The sequence below is a fragment of the Delphinapterus leucas genome, chromosome 16 (assembly GCF_059928025.1).
Source record: "Delphinapterus leucas isolate spDelLeu-1000000601 "Yukka" chromosome 16, BTC_Dleu_Yukka2, whole genome shotgun sequence".
NCBI lineage: Eukaryota > Metazoa > Chordata > Mammalia > Artiodactyla > Monodontidae > Delphinapterus > Delphinapterus leucas.
The window spans coordinates 51728061-51750366 of record NC_143144.1 but is presented as its reverse complement, the minus strand read 5'-3'; the positions used below and the strand labels follow the sequence as shown (position 1 = coordinate 51750366).

The 22306-nt window shown below is 40.2% G+C and overlaps 1 protein-coding gene across 7 annotated transcripts in view; it reads left to right on the top strand.

Moving 5' to 3' along the window:
• Positions 1-22306, top strand: part of HTR7 (5-hydroxytryptamine receptor 7) — a 123287-nt gene that overhangs the window by 61886 nt on the left and 39095 nt on the right. For 5 of the 7 annotated variants that reach the window (XR_016388115.1, XR_016388116.1, XM_089897907.1 and 2 more), the window contains exon 2: positions 20623-21381. Coding sequence is in view for 5 of the 7 variants with exons in the window: in XM_089897907.1 (XP_089754033.1) it covers positions 20623-21381 (759 nt within the window). In the remaining 2 variants the exon portion in view is untranslated. Of the gene's footprint in view, positions 1-20622; positions 21387-22306 lie in introns of all 7 variants that reach the window. The other 2 variants (XM_089897910.1, XM_089897909.1) reach the window with 1 other exon arrangement.

Here is a 22306-nt window from a genome sequence, read left to right as displayed (position 1 = left end):
CACGAGTGAATGTCGCAAAATATAAGTCAGGCCCCGTCTCCCCTGCTCAGCCCTCCAAGGGCTTCTCATCTCATTGAGAATAAAACCGAAGGCCTCATAAGGGCCTGCCAGGCCCCACAAGGTCTGGCTCCTGGCCAGATGTGTCACTTACATCTCCCTTTCTTGCTCATCCGATGATGCTGGCCACTCTGGCCCCTCAGCTAGCTTTTGGACATGGCCGCGTGCTGCTCTCAGGGCCTCTGCATATAGGATTCACTTTCTCTGGATCCTCCTGTGACTCACTCTCACCTGTCTCAGGACTCTGCTCAGATAGGCCTGTCCTCACCTCATCACCTGTCCTTGCCCACTGCACTGTCGTCGCTCTCAGTCCCTTTTTAATTCATCTACCTGGCACCTAACACTGCCTGGAAAAGCCATATCCGATTGTTTCCTTGCCTTTATCACCACCGTATCTCCATTGCCTAGAAGAGTAGTGGGAAGCAGGTAGGTTCTCAATAAGTACTTGTCAGGCAAATGAATGAATGAAAACACTTTAAGAGAAGCAACCAAAAAAGACGGAAAAAAAGTTTGGAAGGAAATACACCACAGTGTTAATCAGATCTGTTTCTGGGGTGATGAGAGTATGATTGATTTTAACTCTTTTTTGCTACCTCCCCAAGTATGTCCCCTCTTCTTCCTTGTTAAAAGAACCTTATTTTGGGGCTTCCCTGGTGGCGCAGTGGTTGGGGGGTCCGCCTGCCGACGCGGGGGGCGCGGGTTCGTGCCCCGGTCCGGGGGGATCCCGCGTGCCGCGGAGCGGCTGGGCCTGTGGGCCATGGCCGCTGGGCCTGCGCGTCTGGAGCCTGTGCTCCGCGACGGGAGGGGCCGTGGCGGTGGGAGGCCCACGTACCAGAAAAAAAAAAAAAAAAAAGAACCTTATTTTGTTCAGGTGCCCCCTCTTCTACACGTGGTCATGTTTTTCACTCAACCACTCATGGTTGTCTCGTGTTTCTATCTGTGATTGGTTTAGGGATAAATATGTGATGTCATTCACAGCTGGAGAGCTTTGAGCAGAAGGCTGTGGAGAAGGCCATCTGGGAGGGTTTTACTGCTTAAAAAGAGATGCTCATGAAGAAACGGTATGTCAGAGTTCCACTGGGTTTGGTTTGTATGTGATGCTTGGAATGGCGGTTGCCATATCCTGTCCATGGAGCTGCCGGTCCCAGCACTGAGGATGTCAGAGTGAAAAGATGGAAGGAAACCCAGTCCTGCATGATGTTCTTGGGCTGGCAAATTAAGTACCTCAGAGCCAGCCAACTTTGTGACTTCATGTTTGGGGAGATAATAATTCATTCTCAGTGTTTAGGCCATTTTGAGCTGGTTTTTCTGAAAAAAATTTTTTTTCCTAGCCAGATGTATCTAACTGATCCTCTGTTATAACAAAATTCAAGTGAAGCAGCCTCCAAATTATAAACCTGTCAGACAAAAGTGCAGAAGTCATAATAAGAAATACGGTTGTAGAATCTCCCTAAGGAATAGGCTACAGTAGGGACACAATTAGCACAAAATGAGCACTCAGTACTTGAGAGAAGAACAACTCCGACAAAGAAGAAACACCTTGAATTACCAATATAATTATATAAGCTTGAATCATAAATCTAACACACAAATGTGAAAAAATGATTCTGCTTTTCACATAATCTGTGCTGGTTCAGGCACCTTTGGAGTCCTGAGTTCAAGTCTGTAGTCATGCTGTAAGATCACTGACAAATTCTACTGAAAAGAAGGATGATTTGTTTTCAGTAGAACTACTATTTTTGTCTGGGAAACTATCCCTACCCCTATTCTTACTCCATGTGTTTTGGTGAAGTGGATGCCCCATTCCGGGGTGTTGGGTGTTTTTCCTGGCCTGCATGATTTGTTCAGGGATGGATGTGTGAACTGATCAGAGCCAACAAAACACAGTAAGACATTTTCTGGCTGTGCTGGGGGAAAGCATACACTTTTGAATCAGATTGAACCTTGCAAAATATAACTCTGGAGCTGCTGGACACCATATTGCCATTCGCTGAGCTTGAGGGTTAAGCCACGTTGATGGGAATAGAGATGAGAATTGGAGAGAACCCAGATTCTGGTGACATCATTTTGGGCCCCTGGATTGAGACGTGCCTGAAGTGTAACCTGAACTTTTTTTGTCTGTGAACGCTTACACTTGCCTTCTTGCTTAATCTTGTCTGGGCGTGGAGTTCTGTCATTTCCAATGGAAAGGACCTAACTGAACAAAAGATGTGAAAAGATCCCCAATGGCTGCAGTCATTTGAATAGTTGTCATATGGAAAAGATTAAGAATTAGTCTCAGTCGCTCTAAAAGAATAACAGCCATGGAAGGGAATCCATCAAAAGGTACAGTTGTCCTGGACTTAGCGTAGAACTTTTTAAACATTTGTGACCATCCAACAGTGTAGCTGTTTGCTTCAAGCAGCTGTGACTTCTCTGTCAGTGTATGAATTTAACTAAAAGCTCGTCATGCTCTAAGTGGGAATTTCCATATTGAGTTAGAGTCAGGACTTCTAAGCTCTTTCCAGCTAGATATTCGATGATTCTCCAATATAAGTGGGAAACAGGGATTATACTAGACCAGGTATATGGATGCGCTTTGTAACTGATTCAGTAGAGAAGTGTGTATTGGTCAAGGGGAGGCTCTGGAGAAAAACCCATGTTTGAAACCCAGTTTTGAGCTTTATTAACTATGTGACATTGGGAGAGTAAGTTAACCTCTCTGAGCCTCAAATTCCCCATTTGTAAAATGGGGATAATACCTACCATTTAGGGTTGTAAGGACTGAATCCAGTGCTGTGTATAAGCATTTATCACAGAGCCTGGCATGCTGTATGCTCAGTAGATATGAGTCGGTATTATTCAAATGCTATGAAAACATGAGGCAGAATTATTTTTGCTCTTCTTGTTCTTTTAGCATAATCATTCTGGGGATAAAAGGAAAAAATAAGCCATATTTCATTAAACTTACACAATGGAGGGTGGGTTTATGGGTAGACAAAAAGAACACAATTTTTTTCCCCCATACATGTAGAAAGTAAGTTTATCGGCTATGATTTTTAATTCTGGAAGGTTTTTACTTTAGTGTAAAGACACATGTCGTGAAACAGGACTAAGGGAAAGAAGAGAATAGAAATAGCCTCTGCACTAAAGTTGTAGTGGGTTTTTTTTGTTTTTTTGGTCATTGAATTTTTAATTCTGTTTCTTTTTCAATAAACTCGTCCCATCTGATGACTTTCCTAGAAAGGGTGAGTATTACCTGGACAAAGCACTTACATAGGCCAACATGAAAATTACAAAAGGAAAAAGGATAAAGAGATTGCAACATTTGATTGAAAAATATTAATAAAAGTCTTATTCCTTTGAAGTAGTTCCCCTCTCTCCTTGGGGGGATAAGTGTCCCTTTCATATGCCAGATAACCTTTAAATTAAAGTTGTAGTGGTTTTTTAGTGATTAGTGTGCCAGAGGAGGAAGGAAGAGGAGGGGAACGTCTCTCTCTTACTGATGTACGTCGTGTATCCTAGGAGAGGAAGACAGCTAAGCTATTAGACTCTGTGATGGCTCATATAGACTACTAATACTGAATATTATTTCAAACTGATAAGTAATGCCATTTTGTGGGGAAATAATTTTAAAAAATGCAAGAATAAAGGATTAAAATGAAAGACAAGAATAAGTAACCAAATACCTGATGCCTATTTGCTGTTTTAAAGTATTATGTAGGTAAGAATAAAATTGTGCTGCTATGATGTGGAGGTTTTGTTTTTAGGAATTTCTCTTAATATCCTCTGAACTTAGGAGGTTATTGAATTATTTGATGGTAATTTTGTCATCAGTTTTCAATTGAGATGCCTTCCCAAATATTATTTTTAAAGATATACTGATTTATGGCTCTTCCCAAGAGGTTTTTCTTAATTCTTTCTTGTATGTTTTAATTTACTTTGAAAATTATTGGTCTTTCTATATGATATTTTCTTCCTCTTTTCGTTTCTTTCCTCTTTTAATTTCTTTCTCATCTCACGGTCCACAAAAGGGATTTTCAATTTTACTCATTTTGTTCAAAGCACTGACTCTTGGCATTTGGTGTTTTGCCAACTGGTTCTGATGTTACTGTTGTATTTTTGCTTTGGTTTTTAGAACCTAATTTTTAAAATTCCTTTTGTAGGTTGGAATACATTATATCATTGATTTTCTAATTGCAAAACATCTTTTGTTCATTGTTCTCATAATTATTTAAAGTATGTATTTGGTTATAGTTAGTCATGAGGTATAAAGCTGAGTATGTTTAAAACTTTAAATGAGAAAATGCATTTTGGTAAGTACAGGCTGATTTATATTCTACTCTATTTCAGTGGAAATATGTGAACATTTGTGATGGGCCTAGGTCAGATAAGCAATTGAGTTCAGAAAGAAAATATGTTGGAATTGTGTATTCATATGCATACATAATATGCTTTTGAAGATTAAATATACTTGCTAGTTGATTGCTTTGGGGGAAGATTCATGGAAATGGGCAAATTAATTATCAACAATAATGAATAGAAAAGAGTATAGAGTAAATTTCATTTGTAACTTTCCATACAATTCATTTAAGGGGAAATGGTGTTTTCAAAATATTAAATAGAGAGACATGTGTCTTTCCCAAAGCTATATATGCCATATTTTTCTATGCTTTTTAATAACTTGAATATCGATGAATTTAGACTGCTATGCATGATATCCTTAACGCAGGAGTAAAATGATGTTCAGATTCAAATGGTGCAGCAACTTGGGGTACATTAAGGAAACTTGCCTTCTTGTCTTTTCTGCAAGGATGGCTCAAGGACACACACCTTCAGCCGTTGCAGGATTTTTGTGAACTGGGCCCTGGGCTCCAGATAATGGGAGGAAACGTCAATTCTGTGCTGTGTGTCAGTGGGACCTTGAGTGGCTGAACACCAGCCTTTGCCAACCACATCCTTCCTTTTCTTCAAAGGCCAACTGAAGGACAGGTGGCCCCTAAGTTTTAGGGTTCATATCACCAAGATGTTGGAATTGTTTCATCCTTTATATGTCTGGGTGTTCGCATCTGAAGTGTGGATGTCCTTGATTGGTGGGTGGCATAGGTAAAAATGTTGTTGATACCAGTTGAATTTATTTATCCTACTATTTCTGGATTACTGGATAAATAAACGATGACTAAGCCTTGCAATGGAATGCTATGCGGCTCTGAAAAAGCATGAGGGAACTCTCAATGCACTAGTGTAAAAGTATCTCCAGGATATATTGTTAGGTGAAAAATGCAAAATAGTCTGTCCAGTATGCTGTCTCACGTGTAAGAAAGCGGACGTGAACACGTATTTCTATTTGCTTGCCTTTGTACAAAGAAAAGCTGGAGGAGCGCACAGGATTCTAATAAAAGTGATACATATACGAGGATGGAAATAGGATTTGAAGTAAGACTTCTCAATATACACCTAATTATATGTAAAATGTTGAAGTATGTGAAGATGTTACTTATCCAATGAAATAAGTTAACATTAAAAAATTTAAAAAGAAAATATCACCCTGGATGCATGAAGCGAATGGATTAGGAAGGAGGAGAAGAGATATGGAGGGCCGATTTAGAGGCTGTTGTGGCGATCCCTGGAGAGAGAGTGATTCTAGAGTGGTAGCAGTGGAGACAGACAGAAGCGGGTAGGTTTTAGAGGCACTGAGGAGGTAAAACAGGCAGGGCTGTGTCGATAACGGGGAGGGGAATGATGAAAGAGGAGGAGTCAAGGGTGACTCCCAGGTTTCTGGACCACACCCTTAGATGGATTCACGAATCAGGGGAATAGACGAAGGCTCAGTTGGTGGAGATGATGATACGTTTGCACATGTCGAGATGGGGCCAGACCCATACAAGGTGTTTAATAGAAGTCTGTCGAACAAAGGAGTGAATAAAATATTTCAGAGATAGCAAAGTAGACACGTGAAGGAGGCAGTTGGATTTGTCAGTCCGGGGCTCCAAGGGGAGGTCTGGGCTAGGGATTCAAATTTTGGGATCACCAGCCAATAGAGGTTTTTGAAGCACTGGTAATTGTGGAGGACAGCTAGGAAATTAGAAATAGAAGAAAAGTGGGGTTGGGACGCAGCCTTGAGGAATTCCAAAACATCAAGGCCTGCTAGGGAAGGACAAGGCAGCAAAGAAGACTGGGCAAGAGTGGGCAGAGGGGTGGGAAAACTGGGAGAGTGTGGCAATATTGGACCAAGGAAAGAGTTTCCAGAAGGAGGCAGTGAGTGTATACTGAGAGCTGCAGAGCTATCGGGTATGATGAGGATGGAGAAGTGTCCGCGGGGTCTAGAGAGGGCATCAGTCATCCCAGCGAGATCCATCTCAGAGGCCTCTTGGGTGAAAGGTGGATTACAGTGGATTGAGAACTGCTTACTTCAGATACTGGCCCACCATCTTCCCTGTCATCCTGGCTTGAAAACAGATGAGCTTCTTCAATTCCTCCTTTATCTTTATCCCTATCCGTCATCCTTACTAAACCATTTTCAAGTTCTGTTTACTCTGTTTCAACATTATCTCTTGCTTCTGTCTTCTTTTCACCATTCGTACTGCCACTTCACCAATTCAGATCCAGCCAGCAATCACACCAGTGAATTCTACAAACGCCTACTGTGTGCTGCTATACTCTGTTGTATGTAGAGATAACTCCCCTCTAGTCTTACTTCCTTTCTCAGATGCTTTGTATTACAGCCCTCTTACTCTCTTATTGGATCGACTCAGGTTACAGTTTTATTTGCCCATTCCTTTCTTTAAAAGGGGGTTCGGAGGAAAGGAAGTCAGCTATATATTTTGAGTGGCTGTTAGGTAGACAGTGGGGCAAAAGCTTTAGTTACATACATGTTCTCATGTAATCATCGTAGTGAATCACAAGATAGATATTCTTTTCCTGTTGCTTTATGTGTGAGGCAGAGAAAGCTCAGGAACGTTGAGGATCTTTTTCAGAATACTTTAGCTAGTTAAAGGGACAGAGCTAGAATTCAAACCAGATCTGCCCAGTGCAAGGTTTAGATTGTTTTCATTGTCTCTTGAGGTTAACTATCATCTAGCCACTCCAGAGATGGTACCTGTCCATGCAGCCTAAGATAAGGAAGGGGGCAAGGCAGTGCCACAGAAGTTGAGGGTGGAGAGCATTTTGAGAAAGACTGGGCAGTCTGCAATCACACTTCAGGGAGGACAGAAGTCGAGCCTTATCAGAAATGAGAGGGCTTCCCTGGTGGCGCAGTGGTTGAGAGTCCGCCTGCCGATGCAGGGGACATGGGTTCGTGCCCCGGTCTGGGAGGATCCTACATGCCACGGAGCAGCTGGGCCCGTGAGCCATGGCCGCTGAGCCTGCGCGTCCGGAGCCTTTGCGTCCGGAGCCTGTGCTCCGCAGCGGGAGAGGCCACAGCAGTGAGAGGCCTGCGTACCACAAAAAAAAAAAAACCAAAACAACAACAACAAAAAAAGTTAGAAATGAGAAAAAAACAATTAGAATTGACTAAAAGGGAGGTAACCTTTTATAGTAAAATGCTTTTGAGTGATGGGGGTGGAAACCAGATTATTGGGAGAATCAGAAGGAAGTGGGTGGGTAGGAAATAAAAGCAGCTGAGATAGACAAGGTGTTCCATAAAACTGGGGTGAAAAGGAATGAGAACTATGGAGGATTGAATGGAATATAATATAGACACACAGTAGAAACACACGCACCCACCCGTACATTTATACCTGTAGGTGGAACAGAATAAACCTGTAGACTTGGAAAGTTAGAGAGAGAGGAAGAGAAATAATTTAGAAGCTGGGCCTTAGAGGAGGGAAGAAAGCACAGGCCCACAGTCAGTGTTCTTTAAATACGTCCTTGCACGGGGAAGGTTTAGATTCTGTTGAATAAAACTTGTGTAGGAATCTCCTGCTTGAGATAACGGGGATCTTCAACCCAAAGGGACATGCCAATCTCAAATTTCAAGGAAAAGCTGAGGTCCAGACACCTGGCCTGGCAGGTAGAGGTGAAAGGGCTTCGAGGTTGTGATCACAATGCAAATCTGTGTTGCAGCTTGCCCCCAGCCCCACCCTGAACTCCCTAGTCCCCTCCCCTGCCTTATTTTCCTCCATTGCACTCATAATTATCTGACCCTACTATATGCTTTTACTTATTTATTTATGAGTTTTCTCTCCGCCCCACACCAGTTTGTCAGCTTCATAGATTTTTGTCTGTTTCATTCACTACCGTATCTCCCCAGTCCTTAAAGCAGTACCTGGTGTACTGCAGATAATAGTCTTTGAATGAATAAATTAATCAGTCAAGATGGAGTCAAAGTCCCAGTGTAGGCATGGAATGGATTTTAGAGTTGCTTCAAACACTAGTGTTTGTGGCTCACTTTTTAGAGGATGCAGGTGTCAAGTTAAAACAGTAGGGTTGGACAGACTCATTCCTAGTGGTGTGGTGAAGGACTTGACAGCGAATCCAATTTCTAAGGTCACGTGCTAGTTAGGAGAATAAGGCATTGTTACCGCTGTCTCAATTATCTACTGTTGCCTCATAAACCACACTGTAACTTTATTTATTATTGCTCCTAATTTCCTGGGTCAGGAACTTGGGCAGAGTGCATGTGGGTGGTTTGTTGACTCCAAAAGGCATCATGTGGGATTACTCACTTGGCTGCACTCAGCTGGTATCTAGGCTGGACTGAAAGGTCCAAGAAGGCTTCATTTATATGTCTGACTCCCCAGTGCTCCCCCACGTGGCACTGTCTTTCTTAACAGGGTTAGCTTGGGCTTCCTCACAGCATGGTGGACTCCTAAGGGGGAGTTTTCCAAGCAGTGAAGGTGGAAGCTGCAGATCTCTTAAGGCTCAGCCTCAGAAGTTACACAGTATCACTTGCCCCACTCTCTGTTGGTAAAGATAAGTCACAAGGTGAGTTTAGAATAAAGGAGAGGGGAAGAGTTTACCTCTCAAAGAGAGAGGGGACAAAGAATACACAGCCATCTTTAGTCCACCGCATCTCATTAGGAGATTATATTGTTAGGATGCTTAGAAGTGGCTTTCTCTCCCAATTTACTTTGCAATCCAAGAAGTTAGTGAGAATTCAGGGAGCACAGATAATTTGCAAAATTTTCTGAGGGATTGAATATGGTTAAATTAACAGTTAATTCCAAACTTGCCGAGTTCATGGAGAGATTTGTAAGGAACCAACTGGCAGGTGAGTTAAATGACTGGTTGAAATCATTATTTTTAAAAAGGCCTTGCTATATTTTAGAGAAATAATTTAATTTTTGTGAAAATTAAATGTGCTCATTATAAAAATTTCAAGCAATTGTAAAAAACACAAATAAAACCACAAATCATCTAAATTCCCTGTGCGGAGAAAAAAACTATGATAACATTTGGTGAGCATCATTTTAGTTGTCTCTTTGTGCTTATGTCCACTTAGAAGGATGGCTTGGCTGTCTGGTTGGCTGACTCTACAGGCAGGTAGATAGAAAGTTGATAGATAAAAACTTATAAGAATGAGATCACACTATACATGTTATTTTCATGAAATATTGAAACTGAGTTTACTTGAATTTAAAAGAAGAAAAATGAAAAAGAAGGAAGAACTTCAAGTAAGAGCTATTAATTTTAGAGCTGGTAGTTCCTAAAAGATTGTATGAAGGTCATGGGGAAAATATGAAAACCGGTGAGAAATTGGATTTACATAAACTATATATTAAAATTCTAGACAGTATCAATTGTTCCCCACTGTGAAAGTTGACATGGTTAGAATTCTAACGCTGTATCCTACACTGTTTCCCTCAGCTCCTGATTCTTGTGGTTTATATTGTTTTTACTTTGTGAAATTTACATTCTATTTTTCTAATATCATTCCCACAGGTGTTAGTTTCTACATTTAAACAGGTTCAGTGATAACCTTGGTTTAGAATCATGGTTCTAAATTCTTCAATTTGATTCATCTTTTGGTTGGATGAATTTTGGTTTCCCCCCACCCCCAAAAGGGATAAACCCATAAAGGGCACTATATCCCCCCAAATTCTTTCATGTTTGAGAAAGTCTCCTTGTTGATTTCATAACCTTAAATAGCAGGTATAATGTTATTGTACACTCACAGCTTTCTAGACTTTTTTAAAGTTTGTCCCGTTACGGATTGATGCTGTTGAGAGCCAGCTTGATTTTTTCCCCCCTTTCATATTCCTCGATTTCTTTTTTCATTTCAGATGTCTGCGTACGTCTTTCCACGTTCTGAAGTTCAGTGACTTTACCTGGATAGATCTCGTTGATAATAATTCTGTCATTTTTTCCCCCACTATGTTATGTGTCCCTTGGATCATAACATTCAGCTCGTTCATTAAGGAAAATATCCTTTTTATGTATTGTACCTCTGTTTACCTCTGCACCTCTGTTTTCAATTTTGTTGTTTATGTTTGTTGGGTTCTTTCGTTTCTTTGGGAACACCAGTGATGTTTACGTTGCATTCTCTTTGTATGACTGTTATCTTCTTTTTAATTGCTTGAATGCATTTTTCCCTCTGTGTTTTATTGATTGTTATTACCTCAAGCCTTTAGTTCATGCCATTGATTTGCTTTTCAGGTGTGTCTGTTCTATTCCACGCTGCTTCTAATTTATCTATTAAATCTGCACTGGTGGTGTTTTGGCCTCAGTTTATTTCCTTAACTCTACAGTCCCCTTTTTTTAAAAATTTATTTTATTTATTTATGTTTGGCTGCGTTGGCTCTTTGTCACCGCAAGCGGGTTTTCTCTAGTTGCAGAGAGCAGAGGCTACTCTTCGCTGTGGTGTGCGGGCCTCTCACTGTGATGGCTTCTCTTGCTGCTGACAACAGGCTCTAGGCGCGTGGGCTTCAGTAATTGTGGCTCGCAGGCTTCGTTGCTCCACGGCCTGTGGGATCTTCCCGGACCAGGACCAGGGCTCAAACTTGTGACTCCTGCATTAGCAGGCGGATTTTTAACCACTGCGCCACCAGGGAAGTCCCTACAGTCCCTTTTTGTGTCTTGTTCTGTTGTTTTAACACCTCATCTTTGAGCCTCTACTGTAGTGATAACATATACTTGTTCAGCTCCTTCACAGTGAAAAGTATTTGTAGGAAAACTGCTTCTCTTCTGAGGGTTGTGTTTTCTTTTTGAACTTTGTTCTTCAACAGTCTTATGCATATTCAGTTGCTTCTTCCACCAGGGTTATTTTTGTAGCATGTTGGTATAGTTACTATATCATTTTTCCCCATCTTGCTCATTCATGGGTTATATAAAGCTTAATGTTTGTTCTGACATAGTGTGGTTGACTTCTTCTTGATATTCAGCCCTATTTGATATCGGTTAATTTTATTCTTTAGACTACCGTTTATTGTATCTACTTCTCCATAGCCTGAAGGTGCAGGGCTGGAGGAAGGGAAGGGAGTAGACTTCACTGCAGCTGACTGTAGCCTTTAATGGAGGGCTGTTCTTTTTTCTGAATTCTCATTCAATGTCCTGTACCGGAGTACTTTCCACTGAGCTGAGGGTTACCCCTTGTGGACCTTGGTGTATCCCGGTTCAGCCCAGTGTCCTAAAAGAGAGCAAATTCTGGTGGCCCTTCTTACCTTTGCTGAAATGGTATGTTGGGGCTTCTGTTCACGATGGTTTTTCATTACATTTTTTCAGGCTGGCTTCTTACCACCTCAGTTTGCTTCTTTCCAAATAAGAGGGTACTAGTCCGAATTTTAAGGATTTTATTCACCTACCCTCTTTCTTCAGTACTGCTCCTGGGGGTGACGTGGGATTAGAAGCCCCTTAGTACAATCATACAACAGAAAAAAATATATATATATATATTTTTCCCTTCCTGTAATCTTTGAACTTTTTAGCTAAGCTTTTATGCCATTCCTTTGTTTTTGTTTTTGTTTTTGTTTTTTTTTGCGGTACACGGGCCTCTCACTGTTGTGGCCTCTCCCGTTGCGGAGCAGAGGCTCCGGAAGCGCAGGCTCAGCGGCCATGGCCCACGGGCCCAGCCGCTCCGCGGCATGTGGGATCTTCCCGGACCGGGGCACGAACCCGTGTCCTCTGCATCGGTAGGCGGACTCTCAACCACCGCACCACGAGGGAAGCCCCATTCCTTTATTTTATTGTTGTTGGTAAGTTTGGGGCTCATTCTTTGCCTTGCCACTTCTCTGTTTCTCTGAGTGGAAAAATTCTGTGGTGGGAAAATTCAGGGTCTGTTGTAAGTTCAGATACAACTGCAGTGATTAACACCAGGCATAATGTAGGGGTCACTAGTGATCTCCTATATTGTTCATTTTCATGACTTTCTGTAATTACCTAAAAACACTGCTTTGGTAGTTTTTAATAGACATAAAGAGTTTTATGTAATAGGTGACTAAAAAACCAAGTGGACAGTAAGAGGACCCTTATGTTTTTGCATTAAATGACAGAAAAATTCAGCAGAAAAACCATTGCCTTATGATAGAGTGCAGACAACATTAGTCTCACTGGAAGGCTTGTCTCAATTTGAGTAGGTAGCAAATAGGTCTTTGCTGAGCTCCCTTGGTGGGATATTTTCTGTCTCCTTAGCTTCTCTTATGACCAAGTGTCTGTGGTAGGCAGAGTTCTAAGATGGCCCCGAGATTCCCCTTCCCGAGTGTGCATGCTCTGTATACTTCCTTCCCCTTGAATGTCAACGGGCCTGATCTAATCAGGTGAGTGCTTTTCAAAGAGGGTCTAAAGATCAGAGAGGTTGAGAACTGCAGCCGATGCTTGAAGGTGGTAACCTCTGTGAGTTCTGTAGCTACAGGAAAATGAATTCTGCCAACAAACACATGTGCTTGGAAGAGTACTCTGAGCCTCATGTGACACCTCAGCCCTGGCCAACACCTTGATTTCAGCCTGGTGAGACCATGAGTAGAGAACTCAGTTGTGCTGTGTCCAGACTTTTGACCTACAGAACTGTGAGGACACCTACAGGATTGGTGTCAAGTCACTAAATTGTGGTAATTAATTAGGTAGCAACAATATATGAATATTTTAAAAGCGATTTGCTTTATTTTAATTAATTCTGATTCTCTCCCTAAAGGGAAAAGCTCATTTCTTGTTTCATAATTTACTTTTTCAAAGAGGAAGCTTTTGTTATGCTTTCCAAATTTTGTTGAATTTTGTTACTTTTTTGTCCCCGCTCCTCTGCCCACTTCTCTTCCTCAATACTGAGGTCAGAATAGGGATTTTAGATTGTTTACTGGTTTTAACTATAGTTACAGCTTGGACACACTGATGAAAATGGTTTAAAAGTATAGTGGAACCCCATTTTGAAAATAGTTTTATGCCACTTGATCATGCTGTATGATCCTTTTAATGTGTTGTTGGGTTCCGTTTGCTAGCACTTTGTTGAGGATTTTTGCTTCAATGTTCATCAGTGATATTGACCTGTAATTTTCTTTTTTTGTGGTATCTTTGTCTGGTTTTGGTATCCGGGTGATGAAATAGATAACTTATAAGGATCTACCGTATAGCACGGGGAACTCTACTCAATACTCTGTAATGACCTATATGGAAAACTAATCTAAAAAAGAGTGGATATATGTGTATGCATAACTGATTCGCTTTACTGTGCAACTGAAACTAACACAACATTGTAAATCAGCTACACTCCAATAAAAATAAAAAGTTTTAGAGAACAGGTCAACATCCAGTTCAATGGCATATGTTAAGTCCATGGTGTTTTTTATTTTAAAAATTAACTTTAATTATATATATTCTGAACACTACACACGTCCTAACTGCACAGCTCACTTAACTTCTACAAAGTGAACATACCTATGTACACACCCAGATAAAGAAACAGAACATTTCCAGAACATGCCCCCTCCCCTCAAGGCAACGACTCTTCTGGCTTCTATCACCATAGGTTAGTTTTGCCTCTTTGGGGACATTGTGTTCTCTTTTGGCTTTGGCTTCTTTAGCTCAGTGTTATGTTTGTGAGAGTCATCCATGTTGATGCAGTAGTTGGTTCATTCTTGTTATTTTATAGAATTTGCTGTGTAAACGTACCACAATTTATGTACCCATTCAACCATTGCAGAATTGTACTTATTTTATTCTTGTAGAATGGGTTGGTTTTATTTGGGGTTATTACCATTAGCACTGCTTTGAACATTCTTATACATGTATTCTGATGAATGTTCGTTGTATCCGTAGAAGAATTGCTGGGTCACAGAAAAAAATATATATGTATTGTTCTTTTTTATTTTCAGCTTTAGTAGGTGTTAAGAAATGGTTTCCCAAAGTTACATCAGGTTACACTCCCACCAGCAGTGCATGACAATTACAGTTGCTACGTATCTTCACAAAACACTTGGCATTATAATTTATTATTCTTACTATTATTGTCACCATCATCATTATTTAAAATTTTAACCAGTCTGATGTATGTTGGTATTATCTCAGTGTGTTTTTAATTTGCATTTCCCTCATGACTCATGATGTTTAATACCTTTCCATGTGTTTATTGAAGCCCAGTAATTTTCAAACTTTGGGTCATGCTCCATTATTGGGTCATGAAATCAAATTAGTGCATTAAGACCAGCATTTATAAAACCTGAAGTAGAATAGCATGCAGTAGAAGAGAGTGAATTGCAAGTTGTCATGGTAAGTATGGTATATATTTATACATATGAAACTTTGTTTCAGTTTCATATGTATAAATATATGCATCTGTATACCTTCATAGATTTACACCCATATGTATATCAATTTCTTATTTGTATACATAAATATGTATATTGCAACTGTGGGAAATGTATTTCTTGTTGTAAAAATATTCTTATTTCTTATTGTCAGAAAGGTTTATGAAACCCTACTGTGTATTACACATTTAAACAAATCTACAACTTGATGAAGACAAAAACCATACTTACCTCATTTGCATTTAGCACAGTTCTGAAAGCTAGAACTCATAACTGAGATATTGGAAATATGATTTGTGACAATTTTGTTAGGCCAAACTGGAAGCACACCATTAAGATGAAATATGAAAAGTAAAAGTAAAGTCCTTCATACAATAAGTGTAAAGTCTTTGTAATTGAATGAAGGAAAGTTACCCTAAAAGTGCATGGGGTAAAGAACCAGAATCATCAGTCCTAAATACAGAACCCTGAGTCTCCAGACCTCGAAAGAGAATCTGTGGATGGTGGCCCCAGAGTCTGTATGTTTCAGAAGATTCTTGGTGAGTCTGATAATCTGATAATTTCGGGAACCACTGATGTAGGCTGGAGCTTGCAGTGACTTTCACCTACTGTAAGGGAGGAGGTCTCATGGAAGAGAGATTCTAAGTGTGCAAACCTTTTTTAAGCCTAACATTCCCCAAACACTGTATTACAGAGTAATTCTACCCAGTTTCCTTTACCCTATAAAGTATTATTCTATAGCAACAAAACTCAGGAGAGGCCATTTAATTAAAGAACCACTATCTATAATTTCTATACAGTTAGGATAGAAGACAGGCAGTGAGTTAATCTGCTTTCCAATCCCTCTCCACGTGTATTTTAACTCCCTAATCCTCTTTTTCTCTAAACCCCCACTATAATGGAACCCCTAATGTGAGCTGCATACATTTTTCAATTATATAATACTTTGGTGCCTTTGTCTCTGAGATTTACTGTACTTTCACATTTGTATGCATTTTAAAGTAAAATTCTGAAGGCTTTTATAAGCACAGCACTTTCTAATTAACAGTGAGCATAAAATGCTAGTGTGACAAATGTTAACCATGCATATTAGGGAATATTTAGAATCAATCTAGGTTGCTTCCCCCCACCCCGCCCCGAAAGGTCAGGTTTATACTATCCAAGATTGGGGAGAATGAATTTGTAATTTGGACAAACACTTCCCTGAATACCAATATTACTTTATATAGTAATTATGGGATTTTAAATGCCAGTGAGTTCTGTTTTCTTTGTGTGAACTTGTGAATGTAATAAAACACTTTTGAAAAGCTAATCGAATAAAACTAAGATTTAATTATCAGCTTCTTACAGATTTTATGCACCAGATCATCTGTGTTGCCAAAATCACTTATGTGACTTAGGACTTAAGAATTCTCTTAAACCTTTCATTTTGTTCTTAGAATTAAAATGGCTTTTTAAAAATTATATACAGTTAAAAAATTATGCATAAAAAAGCAAAGAGAAAAAATTGTAAACTAATCAAATCTCTACAACTCAGATAAAATTGCTATTAATATTTTGGTGGATATTTTCCGAGACATCTCAGTATATATACATGCACACACACTCATACAAACACCTAGTTTTACATAAACAGATTAATAGAATATATGATACTCTGTTACTTGTCCTTTAGGGCTAGTCATTGTTTTCTATCTACTTTTGGTTGGGTTGTTTTCATATCAGTAAATAGATATATACATCATAATTTTTAATGGTTACATGATATATACACGCACCACTATAATCTGCTGATAGATATTTAGATTGCATCTCTTTTCTCCTCTATTATATGTTTAGTTAACATCCTTCCTTGCACGTTAATCATTTTGCACCTGTACAATTGTATTCCCAGGACAAATTCCTAGAAACCTGACTGAGCCAAAAGGCAAATGTTAATGTATATTAATTACCAAACTGCCCTCCAAAACTGTTACTTCAGTTGAAACTCCTGTCAGCAAAATGATAGAGCACTTGTCCTTATTTTAAAATTTGTATATCTTTAATTATTAATGAAGTTGTACATATTTCTGAGTGCTTATTGGATATTCTCATTTCTTTTTTGTTTAATTGCTTCACTATTTTTGTTGAGATGGTTGTCTTTTTCTTACTCACTTGTAAGAGATCTGTGAATGTTGAGATATTGTTATTTGGACTGCAAGTTTGTCATTTGACTTAATTCTGTATGTAGTGATTTTTAAATTAAACTAAATGTCATTTATTTATTTATTTAATAAAATTTTTGTCAAAAATTTATCGATGCATCATTTGACAGTTTCAAGCTTCTGTATCATGGTTAGCAATGATCTTTGGCCGGATTGCAGAAATACCTATATTTCCTCATAGTAGTCTTAGGGTTTAATTTTTTTACATGATCATCTTTGATCCATCTGGGATTTATTTTTGAATAAGGAGAAAGATAATTCAGATTTATTTTTACCCCAATTGCTAGCCAGTTGTCAGACTTCATGAATATCTAATCTTTTACTCTGATTTAAAATGACTTGCTTTCTGATATTAAATTCCCTTATATATTTGAATATACTTCTGGGATCTATTTTGTTCTATTGATCTGTCTATTTCTGAATAATTATTATTGAATTTTTATTTCTGTGGCTTTATACTTTTTTTTATAAGCATCCCTTCATTTTTCATCTTTTTCAGATTTTGTCTATTTTTGCTTATTTACTTGATGAACTTAAAAATCATTAGGTCGAACTAACAAAAGAAATGCTAAGATTTTCAGCTAGAGTTATATATTTTTATATTAATTAAGGGAAAATTGGCACTTTTGTAATACTAGATATTCTTATTAAAAAATTTTTTTCTCATGGATTCAGGCATTCCCTTAGGTCTCTCGGTATCATTTTATGTTTTCTTCGTATAGGCCTTGGTCATTTAAAAAGATTTTTCTAGATATTTTAATTTTTTGATTGTTGCTGTGAATGAAATTATTTTCTTCCATGATATTTTCTGATTGTTAATCCTTTTTTAGAAAGTTGTTGACTTTTGTGTATTTGTTTTATTTCCAGACACTTTAATGAGCACTCATATTTTTTTTCTGATCATCTTTTGGTTGATTTTAGCCTTTAAAAGTCCCAGGTGGTATCCAGGAGATTAAAGAAGAAAATATAATTCCCTTTACTGTAAGACATTACTTGAGGCTGTTAGAGAATGGAGCCTAAAATAGGGAAGTTTATGGAATATAATTTGTATATCCAGGAAGGACTGAGTCCTCATCACTGAAATGTAATGTAAGTCAGACTAAATATATTAGGATGAATAAGTATGTCGTTCTTATGAGATTATTTAATACTCTGAGATGTCATTTGATACTCAATTAATTAATCTCTCAGGATTAATCTTTGTAGATTTGATATTACTTATGTGAGCAGGAGAGAGGCTAGATTTAAGTAAGCCTGAAGATATAAGACCCTATTTAAGTAATGAAAATGTGAAGGATGGAAGGGAAAACGGAACTGACTTCCTCAAGAATTGGAGTTTACCAGGTTGTGAGTTCCAGGCTTGCTAATTTTTTGTATGACCCCCCCAAATACAATATAATTTATTTTCTTGTCATGAGTAATCCTCCTTCTCCCTCCTTCCAACAAACACCTACAGTATTGCTCTACCTACCTACCATCCCACCCCCCCCCGGTAAGTAGATGTAAGATGGTCTGACAGTGCCATCTGGTGGCCACCTGGGAAACTATATGAACTAATCACTGTCATTGGACCTCCAACCTGGGTTGGTACAATATCCTGGAAGCCAGGTCCAGGCTTGGGAACAAGCAGTTTATGCCTGTGGCTACAGGCAAAGGGAGAAAATGATCAAAGTCCAAGCCCTGGCAAAGGCTGCCTGGGGAATCTGGGAAGGAGCCCAAAGGCTCCATTCACAGGAGTTGATAGAGAGCAAGGATTAGGTCCAAAAAGGGAGGTTTGCAAAGGAGTTCCAGCAGGAAAAACTTGGAGAGAGCTCCTGAACCAAAGCAAAGAAGGGGAGATTTTTTTTTTGGTGGAAACTCTGCATTCAGCCTCAGGGCAGGGATGAGCTTAATTGTGAGCGTGCAGCCAGTTCTAACACCTTTCTTCAGGGCTTTCCTCATCTACCTTTTTTTTTTTTTCTTAAATTTTTTTTTCCCCATAGCTTAAAACTCAGATAATTTGGCAATTCTACATAAGGTCGAGGCTACTTCACACTTCCCTTCTCTCTATCTTTCCCCTCTTCTTCCCTTGCTCCCTCCTTCCCACTTCCTTTTCTCTTTTCCCTTCCTTTTCAGCTCTTATTCTTGAGTTCTCAGGAGAACCTCCCTCTTTCTCGTCCTTCATTCTATCCAGGAACCAAAACATAATCCTAGTTACAGCTGAAAAACCTAGAGATAGTGCTTGTGAGTCAGCTTTATCAAGGACAAGGGAAGGCAGAGGTGAAATGAAGAACTGGTACCACTAACCCCTGCATCCTTGGGAGGAGGGATCAGAAGTCCCTTCAACATTACCACGAGGCTCAGTCCTCCCATTCACCCCCTGCATGATCTCCCCATGTGCCTGCATTCACGATTTTTGTTTCTTTTGTTCACTGCCATATTCCCAACATTTAAAACGGCATCTGGCATATAGAAGGAACTCTATTGATATTTGTTGAAGGATGGAATGAATATTCTCACTGTATAAGCAAATCTGGCTTATTCATTTTTTACTGTATTTCAATTTTGCCTTGTAAGTGTTGCATTGATGCTAATTTTCATTGTGAAAGCATGATTTGTGACTTTTGTGAAATAATTCAAACATAACATGTGAGGCTATTTCTATCACAAAAATAATTATTTTTTAAATTCCAAACCACCAAGTGACCTACTTTCATAAAATAACTTTTCATGTTTCACGAGTGTATCTTTTATGTACATAAATGAAGTAGAAAACCAACAAAATGGCCAGCTTTTACCTATCTTAGCTTCTCACGTGCTCTTTGAATCCTCTCTCAAATAGAAGCTAAGACTATTAAGTACAGAGGAGAAAACAAATTTGGAAAGCGGAAAAGTACCAAGCATTTGACAGAACATCTTGCCAACTGTGTTTTCTCTGTTTGCTGAGTCTCTTTTGCGTTATAAATCCTTGATAACAGAGACAGAGAAATATCTATTCTCTATATAGAACTAAGCACAGAATTTGCCTAATATTTTTCAGAATTATGCCCTTCCTTGTGATCCTCCTTAGAACTGGAGAGACGAGGCAGGCTGCTTTCGTTTTACAGATTGTTCCTCGGACATAACTCTTGCGTGAGAATTTTCTGGGGATAAAAAAATGATCACTTGCTACTTTCCATTCCAAAACCCTAGGATTTCCTAAATATCTCACAGCTCTCTCTGATCTTAAAGAAGTGCTTTCATTTCAGTACAAAGGGGGACTGAAAATGAATTCAGAGCTGGCCTGAATTAAGACAACAGAGGAGATCAGTGGGTGTGTAATATCCGAGTGTGGTAGAGCTTGGCTAACTCACGAGGATGCATCACAACATCCCATCAGGCCTGACATTTTGTTCCTGGCTGATTTCAGTGGCAGTGATCATGGTGGGGGGGAGGCATATGTTGAATCTATAGTTCATTGACTACACAGTCTGTGAGAAGCTACAAGGTATGAAAAGAGCATGGACATGCTGGCAGTGCCTTTGGCTGACTGTGTGACCTGGAAAAAAATAGGTAACCTCTCAGAGTCTTAGTTTACCTTTCTATGAAATGGGAATAATGATGCCTACCTGGAAGGGCTGTGTGAAGAAGAGAGCTACTAGGTACACAGCCTAGTCCCTGGCTGGTGGTACTCCCCAGCTGATCTGCTGTGATCACGGCAGTCACGTGTTCTCTTTCCATTTCTCTCCCAGGTACCTTGGGATCACGAGGCCGCTGACGTACCCCGTGAGACAGAACGGGAAGTGCATGGCCAAGATGATCCTCTCTGTCTGGCTTCTGTCCGCCTCCATCACTTTACCACCACTCTTCGGCTGGGCTCAGAACGTAAATGATGACAAGGTGTGCTTGATCAGCCAGGATTTTGGCTACACGATCTACTCCACCGCAGTGGCATTTTATATCCCCATGTCCGTCATGCTTTTCATGTACTACCAGATTTACAAGGCCGCCAGGAAGAGCGCCGCCAAACACAAGTTCCCCGGCTTCCCGCGCCCCGAGGAGCCCGACAGCGTCGTCTCCCTGAACGGCATGGTGAAGCTCCAGAAGGAGGTGGAGGAGTGTGCAAACCTTTCGAGACTCCTCAAACATGAACGGAAAAACATCTCCATCTTTAAGAGGGAACAGAAAGCAGCCACCACCTTGGGGATCATCGTCGGGGCCTTCAGTGTGTGCTGGCTGCCGTTTTTCCTCCTCTCGACGGCCAGACCCTTCATCTGTGGCACCGCGTGCAGTTGCATCCCGCTGTGGGTGGAGAGGACATTTCTGTGGCTGGGCTATGCAAACTCTCTCATTAACCCCTTTATATATGCCTTCTTCAACCGGGACCTGAGGACCACCTACCGCAGCCTGCTCCAGTGCCAGTACCGGAATATTAACCGGAAGCTCTCGGCTGCAGGCATGCACGAGGCCCTGAAGCTTGCCGAGAGGCCTGAGAGACCTGAGCTTGTGCTGTAAGGTCATTTATCACTGTTTTCCTTCTACCCCCCCAACCCTTATATGGGACTCCTTTTGGAAGCACATCGTAGAAAGCTTCCAGAATCAGTAGCAAGCTTATTTTCTACTAAGCGTATCAGATTTGCATTTAGAATACTGTAGACTCCAGTCTTCCACCCAATAGAATTCCAAAAGCCAAAGATAGGTTTTTAGTTGGATTGGAAGAAGAGACTGATTCGCTGATGAATTGCAATTGATGTCAGTGCTGACAAGGAAGGTGATGTTTTTTATCCTTTCTCCATAAATTGGATGTTATTTAGGTCCTTATAGCTCTGATTCTTGTAACATTATCATTTTAGTTGCTATTACTCTTAGATCCAGTAAAACTGTTTTGATGACCTCGTCCTTCACTGGTGGAAATCATGAAGGAGGTGATATTTGGGGTGGGTCTTGAATAGAGAGTAGGATTAAGGGATGGCAGGGGTGGAGGTGGGTTTGGGGCTGCTCAAAGCAGAGGGAACAGCATGAACAGAGGGACACAAAACTGGATGGAGGTGCATAAAGAATCTGGGGTGTGTCTTCAGCAGGACCTGGAAGCTGGGTAGATTGGGGTCAGCTTGGAGGGCAGGTAGGCAAAGTGGGTGTGGGGAGAGCTGAAGGTTTTTGAGCTGGAGTGAGACAAGGTATGCCGTATAAATAGGGGTTCACAATAGGAGAAGGGAAGTGGGTAGGAGACCAATGTAAAAGAGAGGTCTCCTGTCAGGAGGGCCTGCACGAGGAGGGTGGGAGAAGGGCCCGAGTAGTCTGGGGCAGTATGGAATGGTTCGTGTGGGGAGATGCCAGGATGGAGCAAAGTCTTGAAAACTACAGAGCTTTTAGAAAGTACTACCCATCTTTAGGAGTTGGGAATTGATAGAGAGTTGCTGAGTTTGTCTGGGAAGC